The following is a 21,685-nucleotide window of genomic DNA, read 5'->3' on the forward strand; positions in this document are numbered from 1 at the left end:
ACCATTACAAACACAAAAAAATATTCAAAGAATGATATAATAACAATAGTATTTTGGATAATCTAAAAATCAGCAGTTTGCCACAGCTGCCTTAGACTTGGGCTTTGTTTGGAGCTAGAACGGTTCAGAATTGGTGGAGGCCTCCTTTGTGCCCTCCCCTAGCCCCACCCTCCCTCCCTGAAGGTAACATCACTGTCCTGATGGAGCGCCATAGCCTTCCCTTCGTGCTTTCATATTCGCGCTCTGTGTCTTTAGTGCCCTGTAAACATTACTTAGCCATTTCTTGACTTAAGGGGCGGCAGAGTGTTCTCTTTATAACCGTTTGTCGGACTGTGCACCTGCACTTGTGTGTTTTATGAATCTTTCATGTCCAAAGCTCCCATTCCCTCCCCCCCCAGACAAAAACTATTGAAAATTTTGGAATTTACACAAATGGTATGGGTCCATATATATCCTTCAGCAATTTTCTTTCTTTCAATCACCATTGTGTTTTTGAGACGTATTCACACTGCTACACGTAAATCTAGTTTATCCATGTTGAATTCTCTAAGGTGTTCCTGACTGTATCACAGCTCTCGCTCCCTTATCCACCCCCTACGGGGGACCTTTGCATGGTCCCCTGTCTTGGTTCTTGTTCGTTTGACTCTCTGCTATGATAAGAACAATGCTGCCAGGAGTGCCCCCTCGGGCACACATGTGACACCATCTCAGGTATATGTTCCTAGGCGTGGAATTGCCAGGTGGTGGAGGTTGAATATCTTCTAGATATTGCAGATTTCAGATATTGCCAGATTCATCCCCAATGGTTGGTCATAGACTTTATCTGTACAATTCACTTCTCCCTGCTTCTCTTTTCCTTTTCTTTTTTTATACGGAAATTGCTCTGCTCTGCTCTCTGGGTGTCCCCTGCCCACAGCTCTCTGTACAACAGTGCCCTCATGGTTTTCTGAATAGACATCAGTTTTTTCAGAGCACCACTTAGAGCTTTATGTTGGTTATTTGGAACACAAAGCACCCATCGTTTGTATCTGAGCACAGACGACCCTGGTTTCTTGTTGGTAGGTCTTCCCCAAACTCATCATCAGTTTCCTCCGGGATTTAGGAAGGTCTTACCCAGCTCCACTATGCTTGCAACAGAATAGGTCCTGCAAAACAGTAAGAACTTTTCTGGGCTGAGACTGGCCAAACACAAGAGAGGACAGATGGAGGAGCCGGCCGTGGTATATTTTATCAGATACATTTTTGCAGATGAAGTCAAGAGGTTAGAATTTTGTCTACTGTGTTTGATTGTTATGGACTGTGTCCCCTCCAAAATTCACATGCTGAAATCGAATCCCTAATGTGATGGTATCTGCAGGTAGGTAATTGGGTCATGAGGGTGGAGCCCCCATGAATGAGATTAGTGCCTTTCTAAGAAGAGACCAGAGAGCTGGCTCGATCTTTCCAGCACAAGTGGACACAACGAGAAGCCGGCAGTCTGCGCCCAGGAGAGGGACCTCACCAGAACCTGCCTCTGATCTCAGGCTTCCAGCCTCCAGAACTGTGAGAAATAAATCTCCATTGTTTATCAGCCACCTAGTCTGTGGTAATTTGTTACAGCAGTCCCAACTGATGGAGACATTGGTCAAATGCCTAATTCACTCAAAGCAGCACATATGGTTTCTGCATATCTGCACAATGAAAAATGTGGCTCTGGCAACCGGTAACAGGATCATCAGTGTTCAAGTGCTCAAAGGAATAGACAGCCCCTTCCTGGGGCTTGATGTATTTTTGCAAAGAAGAGTGATTTATAGAACCTGTGAGCAAATGTGGGTAGAGAGACGTGGTGACTGGGGACCATGGTGACCTCCACCAGTTATGCCAACTCATGTTGGTAGCCCAGGACTGTGGTAGCTCTGTGGCCAGGGGCTCTGCCCACTGCCTGGGCATTTGGTTCCCGACACCCAGAGTCACGGTTCATGACAATTCACTGAGCATCTACTTTGTCCTCGGCTCCATCACATATACACCTTGCTCAGCACTGAGATCAGTCCTGGGGAGTAGGTGTTCTTCTTCCCTTACGGACACGGAAATGCAGGAAGGTTAATGGGCCAAAGTCACATGACTAGCGAATGGCAGAGGCACCATCAAGCAGGGTTCTCCTGACTCTAGAGCGAGTGCTCTTTTTACTAAACCATGGTCGCAGTTCAAGACTCACCCCGGGGCTGATGCCCACAGCCTTCCATTCTCCAGAACGGCTGCTGAGGGAGTCGGAACTCCTCAAAGGGTCTGGAGCCTTGGCAACTGGGAACTGGGCAGGGAAATGGGGTGGGGACTCCTTATGACTCCCAGCCTCCATCTTGAGCTTGGACATTTGGCCAAGGACCTTGTGTCACCGAAGCTGACCCTATATTCACAAGCACCTGTGGAGTAGAATCGGCTCAGGTGGTGAGACTTTATCACTGGTCTACAGAGCCACCTGAGTCCTTTTGGAACCAGCTGAGATGCCATCTCAGCCTCTGGGGCAGCTGCTTCCTTTTCTTTCTCCCTTACTCCAAAGGGTCGGCATTTAGATCATTCATTTCAGGTAGGATGAAAACATCTCTAACCAATCCAAGCCCTCGCACGTCTCCTTGCCAAGGCTGTGAGTGTTTTCTGCATGTCTTAAGGAACTCTGTATCCACAAAGAGATACAATTGTGGCACTTGACGGCTGAGGAGTGTTAGAGTCATTTGTTCATTCAACCAGGGACCTGTAGACGTCCGCTAAGTCCCAGGGACTGTGATGGGCTGTTGGGCACAGGATATCATTTAATCCAACCACCCCCATTTTACAGATGTTGGAACCTAGGCACAGAGTCCCTTAGCTGGTGAATCTTTAAGGCAAAAATCGGATCCCTTAGATATCACTGATTTATTCAGCTAACACTTAGGGAGGACCTTCTGTGTGCCAATCACTGTGCTTGGGGCTGGGGGAGAAGGATAAAAGACTTCTATACTATAAAGATAAAAGACTTCTATACTTGTATAATTACTATACAAGTGACAAGTTCTCTTATAGAAGCATATGCAGAGTTCTGTGTGAGCCCAGGGGAAACTGAGATAGCTCTGGGGAAGGGAAGCTTGGACTGTCTGCCTTTGGAAATGTCTCAGAAAGAGCTGCAAGTTCCGAAGGGAGGAAGATGTGTTCAAAGCTCAGAACCTTTTCTTCAAGCAAAGGCTTAATGACAAAAAGAGAAACAGAAGTTGCTTTGGTTGAACCAGGTGAAAATCCTGGGGTCCTGCCATTTGCACCCTGGGTCCCCTCACCCTCACCCTGTGGTCCCAAAGGGGCCACAGGGTGGCCCAAATGGGTCCCCTAGAGCCCATTTTGAAAACCACTGGGCTGGCTGATGCCGGGAGGGTTGCTCCAGTTGTCTCCATCAGTGGTTCCTCCCCTCATCCTGGAATTCCTGGTCTCATACTGGGTGCTCAGTCCAGTCTGCTGAATAAATTGATGACAGTCTGGCCTTTTGCTTTCTCTCAGATTTGTGGCTCCCGGGCTCAGAATTCCAAAAAGCATTTCAAGACTCAGGCTTAATTTTCCACCACACGGGAGAAGGTGGCAGTGGTGGTGGCCTGTCTTTGGAGAATGGCAGGGACGCCACAAGAGGTCACTGCAGGAACACCGTTCAGGAGAAAAGAACTCCTCAGAGCGCTCTAAGCTGGAACAATGAGGTAGAACAGGGAGCCTTCAGGGTCAGTGCCTCTGTCGACCCTCATTAAGGCCCTGCTGGGATTCAGCGCTGTCACTGCCGGCTCTTCAGGTCAGGTAGCGTGTACTACCCGGTGGTAATCCAAGGGCCCCACGAGGCATTGCAGCTACAGTGGCCTGTTCTCAGGGGTCGCTTCTGCGTGGCATGTGGTCAGCGTGGGACTCCCCGGGCAGCCCCAGATTTTGCTGGGCAGTGTCTGCAGCAGGTTTACCCAGAGATGGCCAGGAGTCCTCAACCCCTCCCTGGGCCTGGGCTGCAGGCGTGTGTACCCGGAGGAATCACCCAGTGCAGGGGCCGGGTGAAGGCTTGGGTGAGGGGGGTCTCCAGGGTGGTACAGATTATTTACTCATCAGTCAGGTAGCAAATGCTGAGGAGTTCGAGCTACCGCCTGGGGCTTTCTTTTCCTAAAAGGCCTCTTTGACCAAGACTTCCTTGCTCAGAAATGCTCAGTGGCTCAACTGCCTGTGAGAGAAATCTTTGGATTCAAGGCTCTCAGTGAACTGGCCCAGCTCACTGTGTTAGCCTTTTTCTGGACTACTTCATATCAACTCCCCACAAAGCACAAAACAAACACATACCACACACACACACACACACACACACACACACACTGTATACACCCCCCCACATACATATACATACACATCACACACACACTAAATACACATACATCCCCTTCATACATACATATCACACACACACACACACACACACACACACACACCTCGAATCAGCCTTCCCCCCACTCCCCACCCCAGCACACACACGACAACTATCCCCTGCTCCCACCCTCCTCTCTGTGGTTCTGACTCCTGCTTATTCTTCAAGGCTCAGCTCAGGCCCATGGCCTTGGTGACACCCCCCAGGGGCCACTCTCTCTGTTAAGATCCTGGAGCTCTGATGGTCTGTCCCTCTCACCTGCCACATTTCACACGCTACTTGGTAGTGCGATGGGCCTTTTGAATTTTAATCACAGGCACGTGGTAGAATTTTGATTGTGAGCTGCAGGAGATCCAGGCCCTGATCAAATATTGCTTGGAAGAGACACTTGAGAGAGAGGGCACAGCCCCCGTTCCTGGGATGGCTTCCTGGGCTCTGGCCCTGAGCTGTGAGGCCGTCAGAAAGCAGGGTTCCTGGAGTACATCACCTCTCAGTGAGTTACACGCTAATGTCAGGCCTCTCGCTTTTACAGAGGGTCAATGCGAGAATCATCTTGTGGAACATTTCGGTATCTTTTGTAAAACTGCAGTTGACGACATCATTCACTATGTCACTCAGTGTCCTTTATACAAAGGTCCCCACGATAAATTCTGGTCTGTGTTTAGTTCCAGAAGACATTTTATTTCTGCAGATAAATTAGTTAGTATGCTTCCTGTGGTCAGAAAATGAAAACTGTGTAACTCTGGGTACTCCTCTTTCTGCTCAGTGGCTAGATAAGACAGAGTCGGATTTATTGCCTTGTGTTGTAATCTGCTCAGCTGTGGGCTCCGAAAGCACTTACTCCTTCTACTTCTTTTAAATGGACTTATTTTATGTTCAAATGTCTCATTCCACTTTTGCAAGATGTGTGAGTCTGGGAGTCATCTGGGGAAGCACTGACTTGGCCTGTTTATTGCCTGTGCTGGCTGCCGGGGGTACAGAGATTAATTTCACTGCCCCCAGCTTTCCAGGAGCTCACATTTTAGAGTGGAGAATAGCTATGGAAATAAATAATTACAAAACAAGGCTAAAGGACAAAGCAGACTGGCGAGAAGCGGGTGGGCAAGGCTGCATGGAGGAGGTCAAGGCCAACTTGGTTTGGGGCTACAGTAGGAAGAGGACAGTGGATAGAATAATACATATGTCTAAATCCGGAATTAGATAAAGAGTTATCTTTTTAATGTATATATCCCCTTGTGCTGGCTATGCACCCTTCGAGGGCAGGCACTGAATCCCTGTCCCTCTGTGGACTCCATAATGCTCAGCCTGGGGCTGAGGGCCGTGCAGTGTGGTGGTTACAGCACAAGCTCTCACGCTGCATCTGCATTTGCATCCTTAGCTGAGCAAAGCTGGGTAGGTTCACCTTAACCCCTTTGGGCCTTAAGTAAAGTGAGGATAATAGTAGTACCTACCGCATGGGGATTTTAGGACCTTTAAAGAGGGAAATACAAGTAAAGAGCTTAGAGCCATGGCACATGGGGAGGTACTCAAGAAACGTCTGCTGATTAGTCCCAGCTGCATCACTGACAACACTTTACCACGATGGGGAGCTAGCACAACAGAAAGGGAAAAACACACACAGCTGAATTCAGCAAAGCACTCTCAACTCAGCCAGCTCGATCTAGTTCAGTTAGTATCACTTCCAAATGATGCTTCATTGAAAAATAATAGTTTTATTGTTTCCTGAAATAGTGTGCGGGAGTCAGCCCTGCTCTAAGTCCACCAGTAACTTGTTTGTTGATGATATTCTTAGAACCGGTCATTGATGATTTTCTTAAGAAACCCACCCCCTCCAGCTCTGGCTGTCACATCCAGGGGGCCCACTGGGCCCAATTCTTCTCTTGCCCCACTGTCTCGGTCGGTTTCCCTGGTCACTGCCTTTCAAAAGGACCAGGGTCCCTTGGGTGGGCAGTGAATGCAGGCAGAGCCATGATGTGGATTTTCAGCTGGGAAGGGGAGTAGAAGGCTTCTTAAGAGCAAAGGTGCTCATGCACTGAATGGGCCTTTCCGTGGGTGCTTCTCTGTGTGCCAGTGGTGTGGTGGGAAATGGTTAACAACCAGCTCTCTGGGAAAGAAAGCCCCAGTTTATAACAGTATTTGCCCTTGGTGTAGATACTCCCACTGTGGCTGATTTCAAGCTGCCAGTGGGACGTCACTGAGGGTGGAATTGGGAAGAGAGGCACAGGAGCACACCATGAGACAGTGTGTCCAGGACACAGACGCAGTCATTGTAGATAACCTCATGAGCAGAGATAGCAGTAAAATGTAGTAAATTAATCAGGAAGTGATACATTTTGAGTGTTCCCCAAATTCCTGACGTGGTGACATGCTCTCCACTGGATCTGGCCTTCTTTCATCAGTCTGCTGTCTCTTCCACACAGGGCCTCTCACCTCACCATTAAGTATGCTTTACGAGATTACACTTCTGCAAATTTTCTTGGCCGTATGTCTACTTATACAAACAGAGACGTATGCAAAATACACGAGAAAACTTCTCCTGCTCAGACTTGCTTATTACTCCTGACCCCCCCTAACCCCCCAAAACCCCAAACTCAACTAGGCGACCCCACCTGCACTTTCATGGAAACTTAGGAACATGTAGGTAAAAGAAAGAAATAATATCAAAGGGAATACTTGAAATGGAGGGTGAGGGAAAGTAGGGAGGAGAAGAAACAGACAAAGAAACAGAACAGAAAGGGGGAAGGAACCGCAACACAAACCCACAGAAATGGAAGGGTGAGACCAGGTGTAGTCACTGCCTCATCCCTGTACTGAAGCCCAAACTACAGGACGTCAGGAAGCCAAATACACCGAGCGAGTTGTTTTTGTTCTTACAGGAGCCATGGGTCCTGGCCTTCAGCCCCAAGACTAGTCTGAAGGGCAAGGGTTAAGGCAGGAAATGGCTCTGTAAATAATCGCTGCATTGAGAGCTTTCTCTCAACGAGAAGAAGTCCCTTCTGAAATGTGTCCCTTGGGACACATGTGCACCGGCGGGTCCACAGCCCCATCAGACAAGCTCCTAAGGCGTCTGGATAGCAATGTGGCATTTGATCTCAAAATGGCAGCTGGGAGATGGTAACACTTCTTCTCTAATTGGGATAGTATGCTTTTAAAATAAATAGGTATTTCAAATGCTCTTAATTAGACTTTCAGCCAAAGTGCTTTCTGTTTGAAGTTTGCTGATTACTTCAGGCAAAGTTGGGCCCTGCTGCACCTGACACCTGCTATAGTTCATAAGAAGGCTCCCAGAGAGGTGAACACAGGAATTAAGGAGGAGCCTGCGGTTGAAGAGATGCAGCAGGGTTGGGACGGGGGGCGGGGGCATAGAGGATGGACCACCTCTTGCCCTGAAAGCCATGGAAACGACTCCCCAGGCCCTAGAGCAAAACCGCCCTTGGAATTACTTGAGTGGTATCTTCCACATCATTGTTTCTGTTCAACAAGCATCATGAAGACTGAAGAAGAGACCAGGTGGCAGCCAGCGCTAGGGATGACTCCCTCTCCGGTGACCTGCACCTCGGCGCAGCTCCCCACAGAGGTCCCTGTGCCCTTCCCAAGCACGGCGCTATGAGTTAGGGCCCCGGGCAGCCCTGGCTGTGTGCTGGGGAAGGTGCTCTGCAGAGTCCTGGCTCCAAGACCCTGCCCAGGCCTCTGGCAATGGGAGGTCAGGCCCAGCACATCTGCCTGACCCCTCAGTCCCAGGGCCAACAGGGAAAAGCTCAGGCTCCATCAGTGTGTCTTAGGCTTCCTTGTTCTGTGTTTCTGATGTAATCAGTAGTTATTTGGTATGATCATTGTTACAACCAAAACTAAACAACCAACCTTCCCAATAATCCAAGTTACTAGGCTCAGATGGGTTACCCTCATGACGCTGGGGCCCTACTCCATTACCCCCAGAGATCCTGCGCACAGGATTTCTCCAACTGCAGGTCATTCCAGGGGCCAGCCCCTCTCCAGGGGAATCCCGTTGTTCGGAACATATGAATTGCTTATTTAATCAAAGCTCTAGAAGGCTTGATCCCAGGCTAGTGGGAGAGGATACGGGGGGCCCTGCCCAGGAGCCCTGCTCCACCAGCCTTCCAGGGAGCTGCACACTCCTCCTGGGTGACTTCCTTGGGTCACATGTCACAAGGGGGCATTTTCTGCAGATGCCCACTGCCTAAAAGGTGCCCAGGCCCTCTTACGATATCACTCTGTTGGTTTAGTGTTTGCATTATTAATGTATGAAGTGGGCCCATCGTTGTTGTGGGCAGTAAATTGCATGGGGACCAAGAGCGCCCAGTGTGGACTCAGAGACTTGGTTCAAGTCCTAGTTTCAACACTTACTAGCCTGTGACCTTGGGCAAGTCACTGAATCACCTTCATCTGGAAAAGGCACTGCGCTCTTAGGACTGTTGTGAGGATGAGGAGACGTGCACATAAACCAGTGCACAGAGGTAGTTCAGCCACTGGTAGCTGTTTTCATCACCAACCGTTACTGCTGCGATGAGTTAGTCGTGGTTCTAGAAAGCTCCGAGTAGGACCCTGAGGAGCTGGGACATAAGGGGTGAATTGTCCCTGGTCAATTGCTCCCAATTGACTGGTCCCAGAGAGGAGGGGCGTCCCAAGAAAGCTGCACTGACCGCAAACCTCCCCTCCTTTAACCTTCCCAAGGGTTCTGGATGGGTTGTTGTTCAGCTGGGCGTGGGCTTCCCACACCAGGTCAGCCTGTATTACCTTCCCCGTCTGCTTGCAGGCTCCACTTTGTACCCACCTAGAGCTACTTGCTGCACGTGCCGCTGGGTGATTTCTTCCTTCAGGCGACCTGTCAAAGACACAAAGGAAACCACTGGTGAGTCTCCAGTGGGCTGGAGGAAGACGTGGCCTAGGAAGCAGGTGGCGAGCTAAAAAAATTAGGTAGAGTATGAAAGACCAAGCAAGCATAGCCCTGCAGGTCCTGGATGTGTGGAACAAGAGGCTGCAAAGGCTGGGGCCCTGGCGTATCAATATAAGCACACATTTCACCTTTGGACTATCTGTGGGTTCAGTTATCTTAGTATGTCACTCATAATCTTTGCTAGGGCTACAGTCTCTTAAACAGTTCTATGTGTCTATTATTAATGAAAGGGGAGGCAGGATTTGATCTTTTAATAATTTATAGGATCCCTTTTAAATCCACTTCTTTCTTTTAAGCTATAAGAAACTGTGTCAAAAAATATGGTTGTTTTAGTTGATGATAACCTTAATATGAACACGACAGTTGATCATTTGGTAGGAAACACATCTAATTCCACGTTGCACCAATAAAGGTCTAGTGTGTAGATCAAGGGAGGTGAGAGCACCGCCGTACTCTGCAGTGGTCAGACCACAGTTGGTTATCTGTTCTAGGAGCTACTTTTTGTAAGGAACATTAGTAAAATAGAAAATACTTAGAAGATGGTAACTGGGATGGTGAGGGCTCGGAAACCACACCATGTGAGAAATGGTTAAGGTGACTGGAGATGTTTAGACAGGAAAAAAAAAATATTTGGAGTTATGGAGACAATGGCTGTCTTTAAAAATCTAAACATTGTTATATGGATGAGAGAACAGATTTATTTTTGTCCTACTGCTGAGGGTAAACGTCAAGTCGAATGAAGGCAGCCTTGGGGCTCAAGACGGGGAAGAAACAGCTCACAACGAGGACTGTCTCCACGTGGATTAAGTTGTCTCAAAATGGACTAAATCTCCTGGCAGAGCAGTGAGCCCCTTCCTGAAAACGCTCAAGCAGAAGCTGGGCAGCCATCTGTTGGCTGTTAGATGGAGAATTCCTGCCCTGGGTAGGAGCTGGGACCAAATGACCTCCAGGCTTCCTCCGTCTCTGAAACTCCGTGATGCGGTGCTGGAGGCATGGCTGCAACAGCAGCCCTGGGGTTAGTTTATGTCCAAGCGTTCAGCACACTTGTTAAAATGTCAGCGCTGTCTGTATTGCACGTCCCATTGGGGAGATGTGATCAGACCACTGGGGGATTCTGAGAAAGCCTGGGAACTTCATTGCTTCCTTTCCTCATATAGAGTTCATTCTATGCCTCAAAGGCTACACCTGAACTGAGTTTCCAATGAAGCAGTCACAGGAGACCTTGTCACTCCCCAAAAGTTCTAGGGCACTCCTAGAATATTATGATTGGGAGGGATGGCAGAGGTCATTCAGTTTAATTCCCCACACAATTTAGGAGTCCCTTCTACAGAATGAAAGGGTCATTTCACCTCTGACTTATATGTACCCCGGCTGTTCCACTGGTTAAACTGTATATAAGGAATTGCTGATGAGCTATTGACACCTGATTCCTTGGAATTTTCCTATTTGGACCTGGTGTGTTCTCTGGAACAGCATAGAAAAAGGATCCTCTCTCATGAGCAGTGAGACCCCTTTACACATCTGAGGGTGCTATGGTTTCTCCACTTAGATGTGTCCTCCCTGGGTTAAACATCCCCAGTTCTTTCAGCTCCACCTCGGAAGCCACCGTCTCCTGGTGTGTCACTGTGCAGGTCTGCCCTGCCTTCCACGTGTCCCCCCTGGAGAGAACTATGCACAGAGAGGGAGCCAATGACTGGGTGGAAGCGATCATTGCACCCTAATTCCAAGTGGGGGCGAGTGAGAACTTAGGGAATGTGTTGGAAGGGGGTGAGGAGGCGGAAACCTAGCCCATGGATGAGTACTGGATGAGCCTGGGGCCACCAGGACCTGAAACCCAGCCCAGCCATGGCCAGAGGTGGGCTCTCTTCCCCATGTGACCCTAGTGTCTGCACCAGCAGAGTCAACGAGTTGGGGGCACAGGGGTGGTGCTGGGCTGAGCCTCCAGTCTGCCTCAGACATTGCTGACTTGATTTTTAAAGAAGCACGGCACACACGGTCTTCAAATAAAAGGAGACCGTGCTGCGGCGAATGCAGTTTCAAGGAGGTCATCGAGGGCTTTCTCACGCCCACAGTATGGAGCACCGATGCTGCTGTGGTGCCTGGCTGGTTTCCCGGGTATCTGGCGCAGGTGCCACGAGCCTCTAACGTGCCTGGGTACCACCCTCCTAAGGAGACTGGACAGTGACCTGCTCCTTTAGAGCCCATACGGGCTGCCTGCCCCCTTGGAAACTACCTCCCCGACAACAAGCCTCCCCGCCAAAGAGTGTCCTCGACGGCTGGCCTCCCTGACCATGCGACTCCCCAGCTATGCGCCTCCCATAGGTGCTCAGCCTAGTGTGTTGTGGCTTCCCCTGTTCCTACCAGAGTGACCAGGCTCCCCTTCCAAAGCCCTGGGGAGGCTATTTTGGAATGACAGGGTGAAATATTCTCCACAGATCCAGCCTGGGAAATACTGCTCATGAAAATAAAGAGGCGGGGTCTTGCCACCAGGACTGAGAGTTCTATAAACTGCGCAAACATCGATACCTATTCCCAGAACAATGAGCCATCCCTTGGGGTCATGAGGTGGGTCATTAGAATGCCGCAACTTGATAAAGTAGGTGGAAAATCTGTTTAGTGATGCTCAATTCTGGCCGGTTGGCTAATACCTCCCACCACATGGCATTTTTTTGCTTTTGAGAGCTTCCCAAACAAGCTTCTAAAAATAGCCTTATGGCTGATACCTAATTGCATTTTCCAACAGAGCCATTCTTCATGTGAAGGTAACAGTCTCTGTAATCGGCTGGATCTTGCAGCTCCATAGGTCTTGACAGAAGAAGGAGTTGAGGGGGATTGCAGAATTCACTCAGCATGCAGCTCGCTGTCATTAGCACGGTGATAAATCTGCTACTTTTGGCCTGGGTTCCTGGACACATCCCTGTCCCGAGGTATGGAAAAGAGATGAAACGGAAACAGAGAACTCCCAGCCCGAGGCAGGAGATGGTCTGGGAGGGAAGCCGGGGAGGGGAGGAGCGCTCTGCTTGTAGGAGAATGGTGGTAATTTGTAATTTTGCCTCCGGTAACTTACAACAGTATACGCTGGAAACACCTTCTCTCGCTTTTGGATTCATTACTTGACAAGAGTGGAGGTGGCAGCAAGGGGTTCAGGGGTACGCTGAGCTCCAGAAGAGAGGCATGACCTTTAAAAACACCTGCGTGCAGGGTATGTGCCAAGTGGTGGTTCATAGGAGAGGTATTATCATCATGCAGAAGCAAAACTCATTCTTTTACAGTGATACTCAGTTTTCTGGATAAAACAATTTTCCTCAAGCTTCACACTGTATTTTGCACGCGTGTTAGCTTGAAATCGTTCACCAAGTGAAAGCTGTTTAGCTGGTCCAGGACAGAGCCCTTCACTCATTCTCCCTCGGTACAGCTGTTGCAAGCTGTTTGTGCAGCTCCCACGATGCGGTGCCTTATTGAGAATGTTGATGTTCCTGTCAAGCAGTACATATTTACTGTTCCTCCACCCTGTGTTAAGCACTGTGTTCTAAGTGCTATGGAACCTACAAACGAATAGAAGACTCCATCCTAGTTCAAGAAAGTTAGCATGATAGGGGGATGGCAGACAGGTGGCCTGCATGCTTTTCCTTTAAAAAGCTGAACCCACGGTTGACCGTGTCCTTCCATCCTGGATGGTTTGCTTTCCTGCTGAGTCTGAGTTTGGCTCTTCAACCCAGTACTTTGGGCAGCGATAACCAGTCACTTGGAGTTGGACTTTGAGATGAAGCAGACCTCTTTGCCGTTTTGATTTTACTAGAAAGTAATTACAGATGTGTAGGTAGAGAGAAGTAAGTTCAAATCCCAGCTCTGCTACTTCCTAGTAGGGCAGGTTACTGAACATCTCTAAGCCTCAATTTTAGCATTTGAAAAATAGGAATAATAATATAACTGTGATAATACCTGCTTTACTGTATCTCAAGACTCGTGGGTGGATCAAGAGATAACGTACCAGCATCTGTGACACATGACACTAGCTTTAGGCATCAAGGTACTTTCAGACATACTGGAAGGATACTATGTTCATAAGACGACAGGCCCTGAAGGGCAAAGGGCTAAATGTCGATCAGTGCTAGAGGGAAGTTCAGAGGAGGAAAAGGTGGGTTAGTGGCACTAGGAAAGGCAACATTCCTAAAGGTGAGACCTGAGTAGGTTCTGAAAAGTGCAGGGGGTTAAGGGGGCCGTTGGGAAAGGCCCAGAGAGCTGGGCCCTTAAAATCAGGCACATTCGTCTCCTCCTTGCTAATAACTATTTCCAGTCACAGAGAGCTGTTGGAGCAAGATGGTGGAGGAGGTCAGGTATACATTGGTTTGGGGCAGGGGTTGGAAGGAGGGCTTGAATGGGAGAGTAAGGCGGGGGGGAGACCGAGTTCTAATCATACTAGAGTCCAGGATCCTAGGTAATAATTACCAAGGGCTTTGCACCCAGGTAAAAATCTCTTCTTCCATTTGACTATATTACTATGGTATCCCGGGAAAATCAAATGAAAATAAACTTCAGTAGCAGGATTGGGGTGTGGGGAGAACACACAGAATGTTTCCTGCCTGAGGGGCCTCTTTGAAAGGGAAGGTCTAGTTAGTGGTTCTGAATTTGGAGCATCGATTGTGGCTGTGACGTAGAAGCCAGTTTCCCTGTGCTCTAAATAGAGGACTGTGATTACCAAAGGCTGGATTCCCTAAGCTGTTTGTAAGGCTATCTGTGAAAAGAATGGGCCTAGCATAAATTAAGCGTGCAATCCTTAGATGAATTTCCAAGAAACGAGTACATAAATCATTTGAAGCCTTAAAATCAGGCACATTCATCTCCTTGCTAATAAATATTTCATCAGGCTTTATCTAAACTTGTTTGTGTAATCTGAGTATCTATTGAGGCAAGAACCACCTCTTCCCACCACAGCAATGGCGGGTAAAATTAAAAAAGAGAATATCGAGAAGACTTTGCTGGGTTAGATTACAAGACGTATTTCTGAACACCAGGAGCAGGACAGAGATGCAAAATGGAAAGTGGAGCTTAAGCCTTCAGCCTCGGGGCTCCGGTCCAGAGGCAGGAAGGAGGTTGAAAGTGCAAGACATGGTTGCAAGCTGCAGGGTGGGGAGAGACTCCCCACCACCCAGCCTGTGAGTGAAAGGGGATGGAGGAAAACAAGTGCTGCCTGCTGTTGCCTGGGGCTTGGGTCACGCCCACTGCAAGCCCAAGGTGGAAGAAAGGGCAAACTCAGCCTCTCTGCTTGCTGAGCCGAGCCGCCCACTGACTCTGACCAGGTCAGCCACAGCCCTGTCCCAATACTGCCGGGAACAGTTGCTCCAAATTGTCCTTCTTGGAGCTGCTTTTGTACTGGGGGCCTGGAGGGTCTGTCAGACAGAGAGGGATGAGCACAAAGGGACAGGGAGAAAGAGAAAGAAAGAAAATGGTTTTCATTAAAAACGAACCTGTCCACCAAAATGTCAAAGTATATGAATAAATCTAATGCTAGAAAAAGAAAGCAAAACCTATGGTTGGGACCTGAATTTGTTATAGATGAAAAAGTAGTTTTCTGGACAGGCAGAAAAAGACATTTATTGATACAGAAGCACAGAGGGCTGAATGAGCCATACTCTTCAGTTTACTGCACACCATCCTTGGCAGTCTGGGCAAAGCCGTGTGCATGCGCTCCTGTGCCCTGCTTCTTCTAACAGGCACACGTTCTAACTGGTTCGATGCATACCCTTTTATTGTATGTAATCTTACATCTGTGTTATAAGTTTTCTGTGCAATTTGTAAGCTATGGAAGTAATACCGTGCCACAGAGCTCATTCTGTTTCCTACTTATCAGCACAGTGTTTTTGACATCTACCAGTTTTGCTATATGTGCATCTAGTTCTCAGTTTATAACTGCTACATACATTCCATATTGTGTACCCCCAAATTTTACTTCCCTTTCCTGAGGCTGGAGCAACTAGATTGCCCCCCATTCCCACTAACAGAAATAGCGCTGTGATGACCATCCTTGAACATGTAGTCTGGTAAGTCTGTGAGAAAAGTCCTTTGTTGGGTCTCAGCAGATCAGTATATTGAATTTGAGGCACTGTTCTCCATCAAGACTGTGCCAGTCTACACTCCCAAGACAGACTTCAAAATAAGCATGTTGAGAATACCCAAAGAGATGAATGCAGGCATAAGATTTCTTTAAAAGGAATAAGAAATCGTGCAGCAAATAGGTATAAATGAAATAAGAATAGGTGGATAGGAAAGAAATTTTGAAATGAAAACTAGAATCACTGAAACGAACAAACAAAAGATAGAAGGAATAAGGGACTAAACACCAGATTGGACATATTTTAAGGGTGAATTAGTGAACTGGAAGCTAATATAGAAAAACTCCAAGAGACAAGGAAGGACACTGCATAATGATAAAATGTTCCAAGAGACAAGGAAGGACACTGCATAATGATAAAATGTTCCAAGAGACAAGGAAGGACACTGCATAATGATAAAGGGATCAATCCAAGAAGAAGATATAACAATTATAAATATATATGCACCCAGCATAGGAGCACCACAGTACGTAAGGCAACTGCTAACAGCTGTAAAAGAGGAAATCTACAGTAACACAATAATAGTGGGGGACTTTAACACCTCACTTACACCAATGGACAGATCATCCAAACAGAAAATTACTGAGGAAACACAAGCTTTAAATGACACAATAGACCAGATAGATTTAATTGATATTTATAGGACATTCCATCCAAAAACAGCAGACTACACTTTCTTCTCAAGTGCACATGGAACATTCTCCAGGATAGATCACATCTTGGGTCACAGATCAAGCCTCAGTAAATTTAAGAAAATTGAAATCATATCAAGAATCTTTTCTGACCACACTATGAGATGAATTACAGGGGAAAAAACATAAAAAACACAAACACATGGAGGCTAAACACTACGTTACTAAATAACCAAGAGATCACTGAAGAAATTAAAGAGGAAATCAAGAAATACCTAGAGACAAATGACAATGAAAACAAGACAATCCAAAACCTATGGGATGCAGCAAAAGCAGTTCTAAGAGGGAAGTTTATAGCTATACAAGCCTACCTCAAGAAAAAACTCAAATAAACAATCTAACCTTACACGTAAAGGAACTAGAGCAAGAACAAACAACCCAAAGTTAGCAGAAGGAAAGAAATAAAAAAAAAAAAAAAAAAAGAAAAACTCATCCCAAACACAGCACAGAAAGCAAGAGGTAAAAATGGCAAGAGCAGTTAAGAGTCACAGAGAAGAGATTGAGAGGTTTCATCATTTGCCTGATAAGAGTCCTAGAAGAAAGGAATGAGGCAATGGTGAAGAAGCAATATTTGAAGAGATAGCAGTTGAGATTTTCCAGAATTGAAAAAAACGTAAGCCCTTGGATTGACAGTGCACTCTGAGCATTGAGCAGGATAAATAAAAATAAATCTACCCCTGGACATATCATAGTGAAACTGTATAACTTCAGGAGAAAAGAGCCACTATGATCAGCTTCCAGGGGACCTGCAAAGACCAACTTAGACAACAGCCCCGGCCCCAGTGACAGCAATAGGTCCTGGAGACAATGGAGGGAAATAACTGTCAACCTGAATTTTATACACAGTCCAACTATCATTCATAGGTGAGGACACAAAAAAGTCATTTCCCAGGCTTCCCTGGTGGCGCAGTGGTTAAGAATCCGCCTGCCAATGCAGGGGACACAGGTTGGTGCCCTGGTCCGGGAAGATCCCACACGCCGCGGAGCAACTAAGCCCGTGTGCCACAACTATTGAGCCTGTGCTCTAGAGCCTGCAAGCCACAACTACTGAAGCCCACATGCCACAACTACTGAGCCTGCGCTCTAGAGCCCGCGAGCCACAACTACCGAAGCCTGCGCACCTAGAGCCCCTGCTCCGCAACAAGAGAAGCCACCACAATGAGAAGCCCGCGCACCACAATGAAGAGTAGCCCCTGCTCGCCGCAACTAGAGAAAGCCCACACACAGCAACGAAGACCCAACACAGCCAAAAATATATAAATAAAATAAATAAATTTATTAAAAAAAAAGTCATTTCCCATCATAAGAGGACTAAGCTTTCACCACCACTCCCCCGCCCCCATCTCCGAAAGGACTCACTGAGAGGCAGCCAAGCAAGAGAGCATGGACTCTGGAGCCAGGCTCCCTGGTCAGCAGAACAGCCGGGCCACTTGCTGGGCAAATTCGGGTAAGTTATGAATGGCAGTGTGCCTCAGTTTCCTCATCTGCAAAACAGGGATAATGACAGTATCTGTTGAGAGGACCGAATTAGGTCACCTATGTAAAGTGCTTGGAAGAGTGCATGGCATATAATAAGAACTATGTAAATGTAAGTCATTATTATGATGATCAGCAAGAAGAAAAACACAGAGAAATATGGAGGATAAAGAAACAATGATGAACATAAAAAAGTAGAGTACTTAAGTAAAAATATTTAAGTAGCTACCATAAACACCCTGTGTGTGTGTGTGCATGTATGTGTGAAAACTAAAACTTTAAGCAGTAATAACACTGGAGCTAAGGTGAGAGACCGTCCAACAGGGACTTAAAGCAAGCTACAGCCCTGGATGTGGGTGGAGGAGGATGGATTTGGAATAACTACAGACATTGTTATACTTACTTTTTAACTCTAGAAGAATAGAAATATGTAGTATAGCAGCCAAATCAATAGAGAATTTAAAAAAATGCAGGGGAGAGGATTGCAGAGAGGGAATGCCAACATTTTAACAATTCAACACGGCAGGAAAGGAGAAAAGAAGCAAAGAAGACAGTGAGAAAAAAAAGGGCATAATAATCCTGTTTGGTCAAACAATGTGGCAAGAGCCTTCCATATATGTGTATGTGAATAATTGTGTGTGTGTGTGTGTGTGTGAGCACACGCACACCCATATACATGCTTATATGAGTGTGGAGGTGATGTGAATGGGAATCTACAAAGCTGTTACAATGGGTTAGCTGCGATGGAAGTGGTGTGGTGAATGAAATGGGTAAGGAGGTGAGAGCCAAGCAAGATGAAAACAAAATCACACATCAGTAAGCGTGTATGATTTATGGTTTATGTAAAAATATATTTGTGTATATTTATAAAATGCTTCCCAGAGAGGGAAATGTGATGCTACTGTAGCATGCTGAAAATTGTGCTCGGGCACCTGCCACACGTGCCCACACAACCTGGGCATCAATGATAGGCTGGGGGTGATGGGGAGTGTTTCAGTTTATTTGTCAGACCTCTGTTTTTGCTCAGGAACATGATTGAGAAGGGGGGAGGATGGAGGATGGAGAGTCACAGGGAGCCCAGAACAGCAGCAGCAACCCAAGAGCTGTCCACTGGCCTGGGCTGGGGGAAGCATGTGGTACGTCTCCAGCCCTCCCTAGGTGCAGAAGAAGACAAGTCCTTCCTGGGTTCCCTAGAGACAAAGGTCCAGTGACAGAGCACAGAGTGGGAGACCGGAAGTGGTCTAAATGCTGGGCAAATGTTTTTTTAAGCCTTCTCATTCCAAAATGTTATTTCAGTTCTCCAGAATTCAAGCTTCTCCTTCCATTTAATATCATATTTGGTAACATTATTAAGTCACACAGAGAGGAAAACGCAGCTCATTCTGAAAATATCAATAATTTTAAGAAAAAACATATTGTAACTTGCTTTGATTCCCCTCATGGGGCTTTTCACCAGGACACCCCATCACCTTGGTCCTCCCTTGTAGAAGAGGATGTGCCCTGTAATTGATGAGCATTTCAGCTCGGGATGAAAGCACCAGACAGCAGTCTGGGCTACTTTCTTATCTCTAGGATGGTATATGATAGTATTTTGGAGGACGCTCCCATTTATAAAATATGACCAAATTATACCATGTCTGGGAGACCCAATTCTTTTCCTATGGGATATTCATTCTGGTTACCCAAGTAATCATAATAATCATACAAGATTAGCACATTCTGTCTGAAGCTTAGGCATTTGGCTATTGTATACGCTTAATTAAGCTAAGGAGCTTATTGATATCACTATTCCAGTATGTGATAATATTCCATAAACATATTCAGAGAATTAAGTAAATAAGTGCATTTGTTAAAAGCTCAAACAAATGTGCAAGTAGGTAAAGCATAAGGAAAATTTTCAGCTCAGCAACCAGCATGAATTGTTACATACTAAACATCTCAGGGAGCTGAGGATTCATGACTGTGTTGGCATCCATTCAAAAGATGTTACTTTAGATGTTTGGAAGTTCTTATCTCAGCAAGGGAGGAATATAACTAGCTTCCACGACCTGCCCTGGAGGAGTAGGCATAGATCACAATCCTTCTTTCCGTCTAAAGACATGGCTCTGGTTGCCAGGGATGCTATTTGGGGTGAGGGGAGGGCCCGTGCAGCATGGCCTCTGACCTCCATCCCTGAAGCCCCAGGGGTAGTAGCACAGGACACTCTCAGAGGTGCCTGGGCACATTCAAGGCTCCCCTGCTCCAGGATGGGGGCGCAGGTATATTCCACCTATTCCCAAGGTCCCCTGCTCATGCTGGAGGCTAGTTTGTATGGCCCCCTCACTGACTGTGGAGGTAGAGGGCAGGGTTCACCTAAGGAATATAAAATACCCCCCCAAGCACTAAGATGTTTGATTTGGCAATGTACGTAGTTTTTAGATGGATTAACATGAAACTAGTGAGTTTTACATTGCTCTTTGATATAAATAATAAACTCTCTCACTCCAAGATAAAGCTTGGTTCTATTCACTTAGTTTTAAAAATTAGCTAGTGCTTAAAAAAAAGTCAATGGAAAGAAACATGCCCCAGTTAAGGTTCACTGCTGGTCAGACTGCCAGCTGGCATGTGAAATCACTGCCTTACACGGAGTGCTTCTTGATGTGGGAATTGTTCTCCGTCTGAAGAGTCTGGAGATTAGGGGAAACGTGTCAGTGAGTTTGTAAATAAAAGACGAAATCATATGGAAATGGTTTCAGCTTCCAGGTTCAAAAGTCATTGTTTATGTGCTGCTACACCTGTTGCTTCTTTCTCGTGCAATGGGCCAAGCCCTCTAATCCACGAGGGCTCCTGTGCTCTGTCTCTGCAGTCACGGGGCTGGGGGCGGGGGGCTGGGATCTACTGGTGCACCTGGGGAGAATCACCCAGGGGAGCCAATGGGGGCTGAGCTTAAGGGAAGGAGCCGGTGGGAAGACTAGGAAATGGTGGTGGAAGTGGGAAGCCAGAGAAGGGTGGTTGGCCTTCTGAGAGCACTGAACAGCGGTGAAGACTCATTCGGTAGGAGGGCCGTGGAAGCTGGCAGGAGAAATGGCAGCGGGAACCCTGGGCCTGGAAGAGTGGAAGGAACACGGGCTTTGGGAGGACGCGAGTTGGGATTGCCAGTGACTACCTGTGAGTGACCTTGGGCCACTTCATCCCTTTGAGTTTCAATTTCTTCACTAAAATTGGGTGATAACACCACTCTGGTAAGGGTGCTACAAGAATTAGACAAGATATACATCAACCACCCAGCACAGTGCCTGGCACATTGTAGGGGCGCAAAGTGGGGTAGCATTGGTGGTGGTAATAGTAAAAGTAATTATTATGGGGGGGTTGAATTACAAATAATACTGTATGGAGGACAGGAGAAAACAAACTCACCGCAATTGTTTCTAAGGCCTTGGTTATGTTCACATATGATATGACATCTGCATTTTCCCCCGTTCCCTTTCCTGAAAGCCATCTAAGGTCTTAATTAACTCGCTTCCTTGGGCCCAGTGGACTGAATGGAGGTGCTCTATCCCCCAGTGGGCACAATGTCCCTGCAACAGTCCCAACTCAGGGCTTCGGCAGCCACTGAGTCCAACTCCAACTTTTTACAAATGTAGGACCGCACGGACTACACCCCTGCCTTTGTATCGGTTACTCAGCCTCAAGTTCACCATCACTTTCATTAGTAACGGGGTCTTTCATATTCCTTTATGATGGTAAATACGATTGATTTCTGCAAGTGTAACTAAATGACTTTTAATAAGCTTGCTTTAAGTGATGGTGGTAATGGCTCTATTTTCAGAGCCTGAGATGATTCCTACCCTCATCCTTTTATTTTGTTTAATTTTCCAGAAAATAGCACTAGAGCTCTTTCTCCTGAGGTTTCTGTGGTGGCTGAATATTCCCAGCAAGGAGAGGGGTAGGGGAGCGGCTAAGAGGGAATTGCCGGCCATTTTGCAGAGGATGCTCTTTAGCAAGAATGTGGTTCCCCTCCCTGAACTTGAACTCTGCCTTCATGAAGTTTTAGTGTACACGTCTCTATTTCTGTACAGATTTCAGTCCCAGTAGTTAAAAGCTGGTCATTTTGGGG

At 47.0% G+C, this 21,685-nt stretch overlaps 1 protein-coding gene across 1 annotated transcript in view; it reads right to left on the reverse strand.

The window, feature by feature from the left end:
* KIF6 (kinesin family member 6) overlaps positions 1-21,685 on the reverse strand; it is a 393,945-nt gene that overhangs the window by 35,702 nt on the left and 336,558 nt on the right. Inside the window, exon 16 of the mRNA XM_033424088.2 lies at positions 9,186-9,236. Coding sequence (XP_033279979.2) covers positions 9,186-9,236 — 51 coding nt within the window. The remainder of the gene's footprint in view (positions 1-9,185; positions 9,237-21,685) is intronic.

Source organism: Orcinus orca, chromosome 10 (genome assembly GCF_937001465.1).
Source record: "Orcinus orca chromosome 10, mOrcOrc1.1, whole genome shotgun sequence".
NCBI classification, from domain to species: domain Eukaryota; kingdom Metazoa; phylum Chordata; class Mammalia; order Artiodactyla; family Delphinidae; genus Orcinus; species Orcinus orca.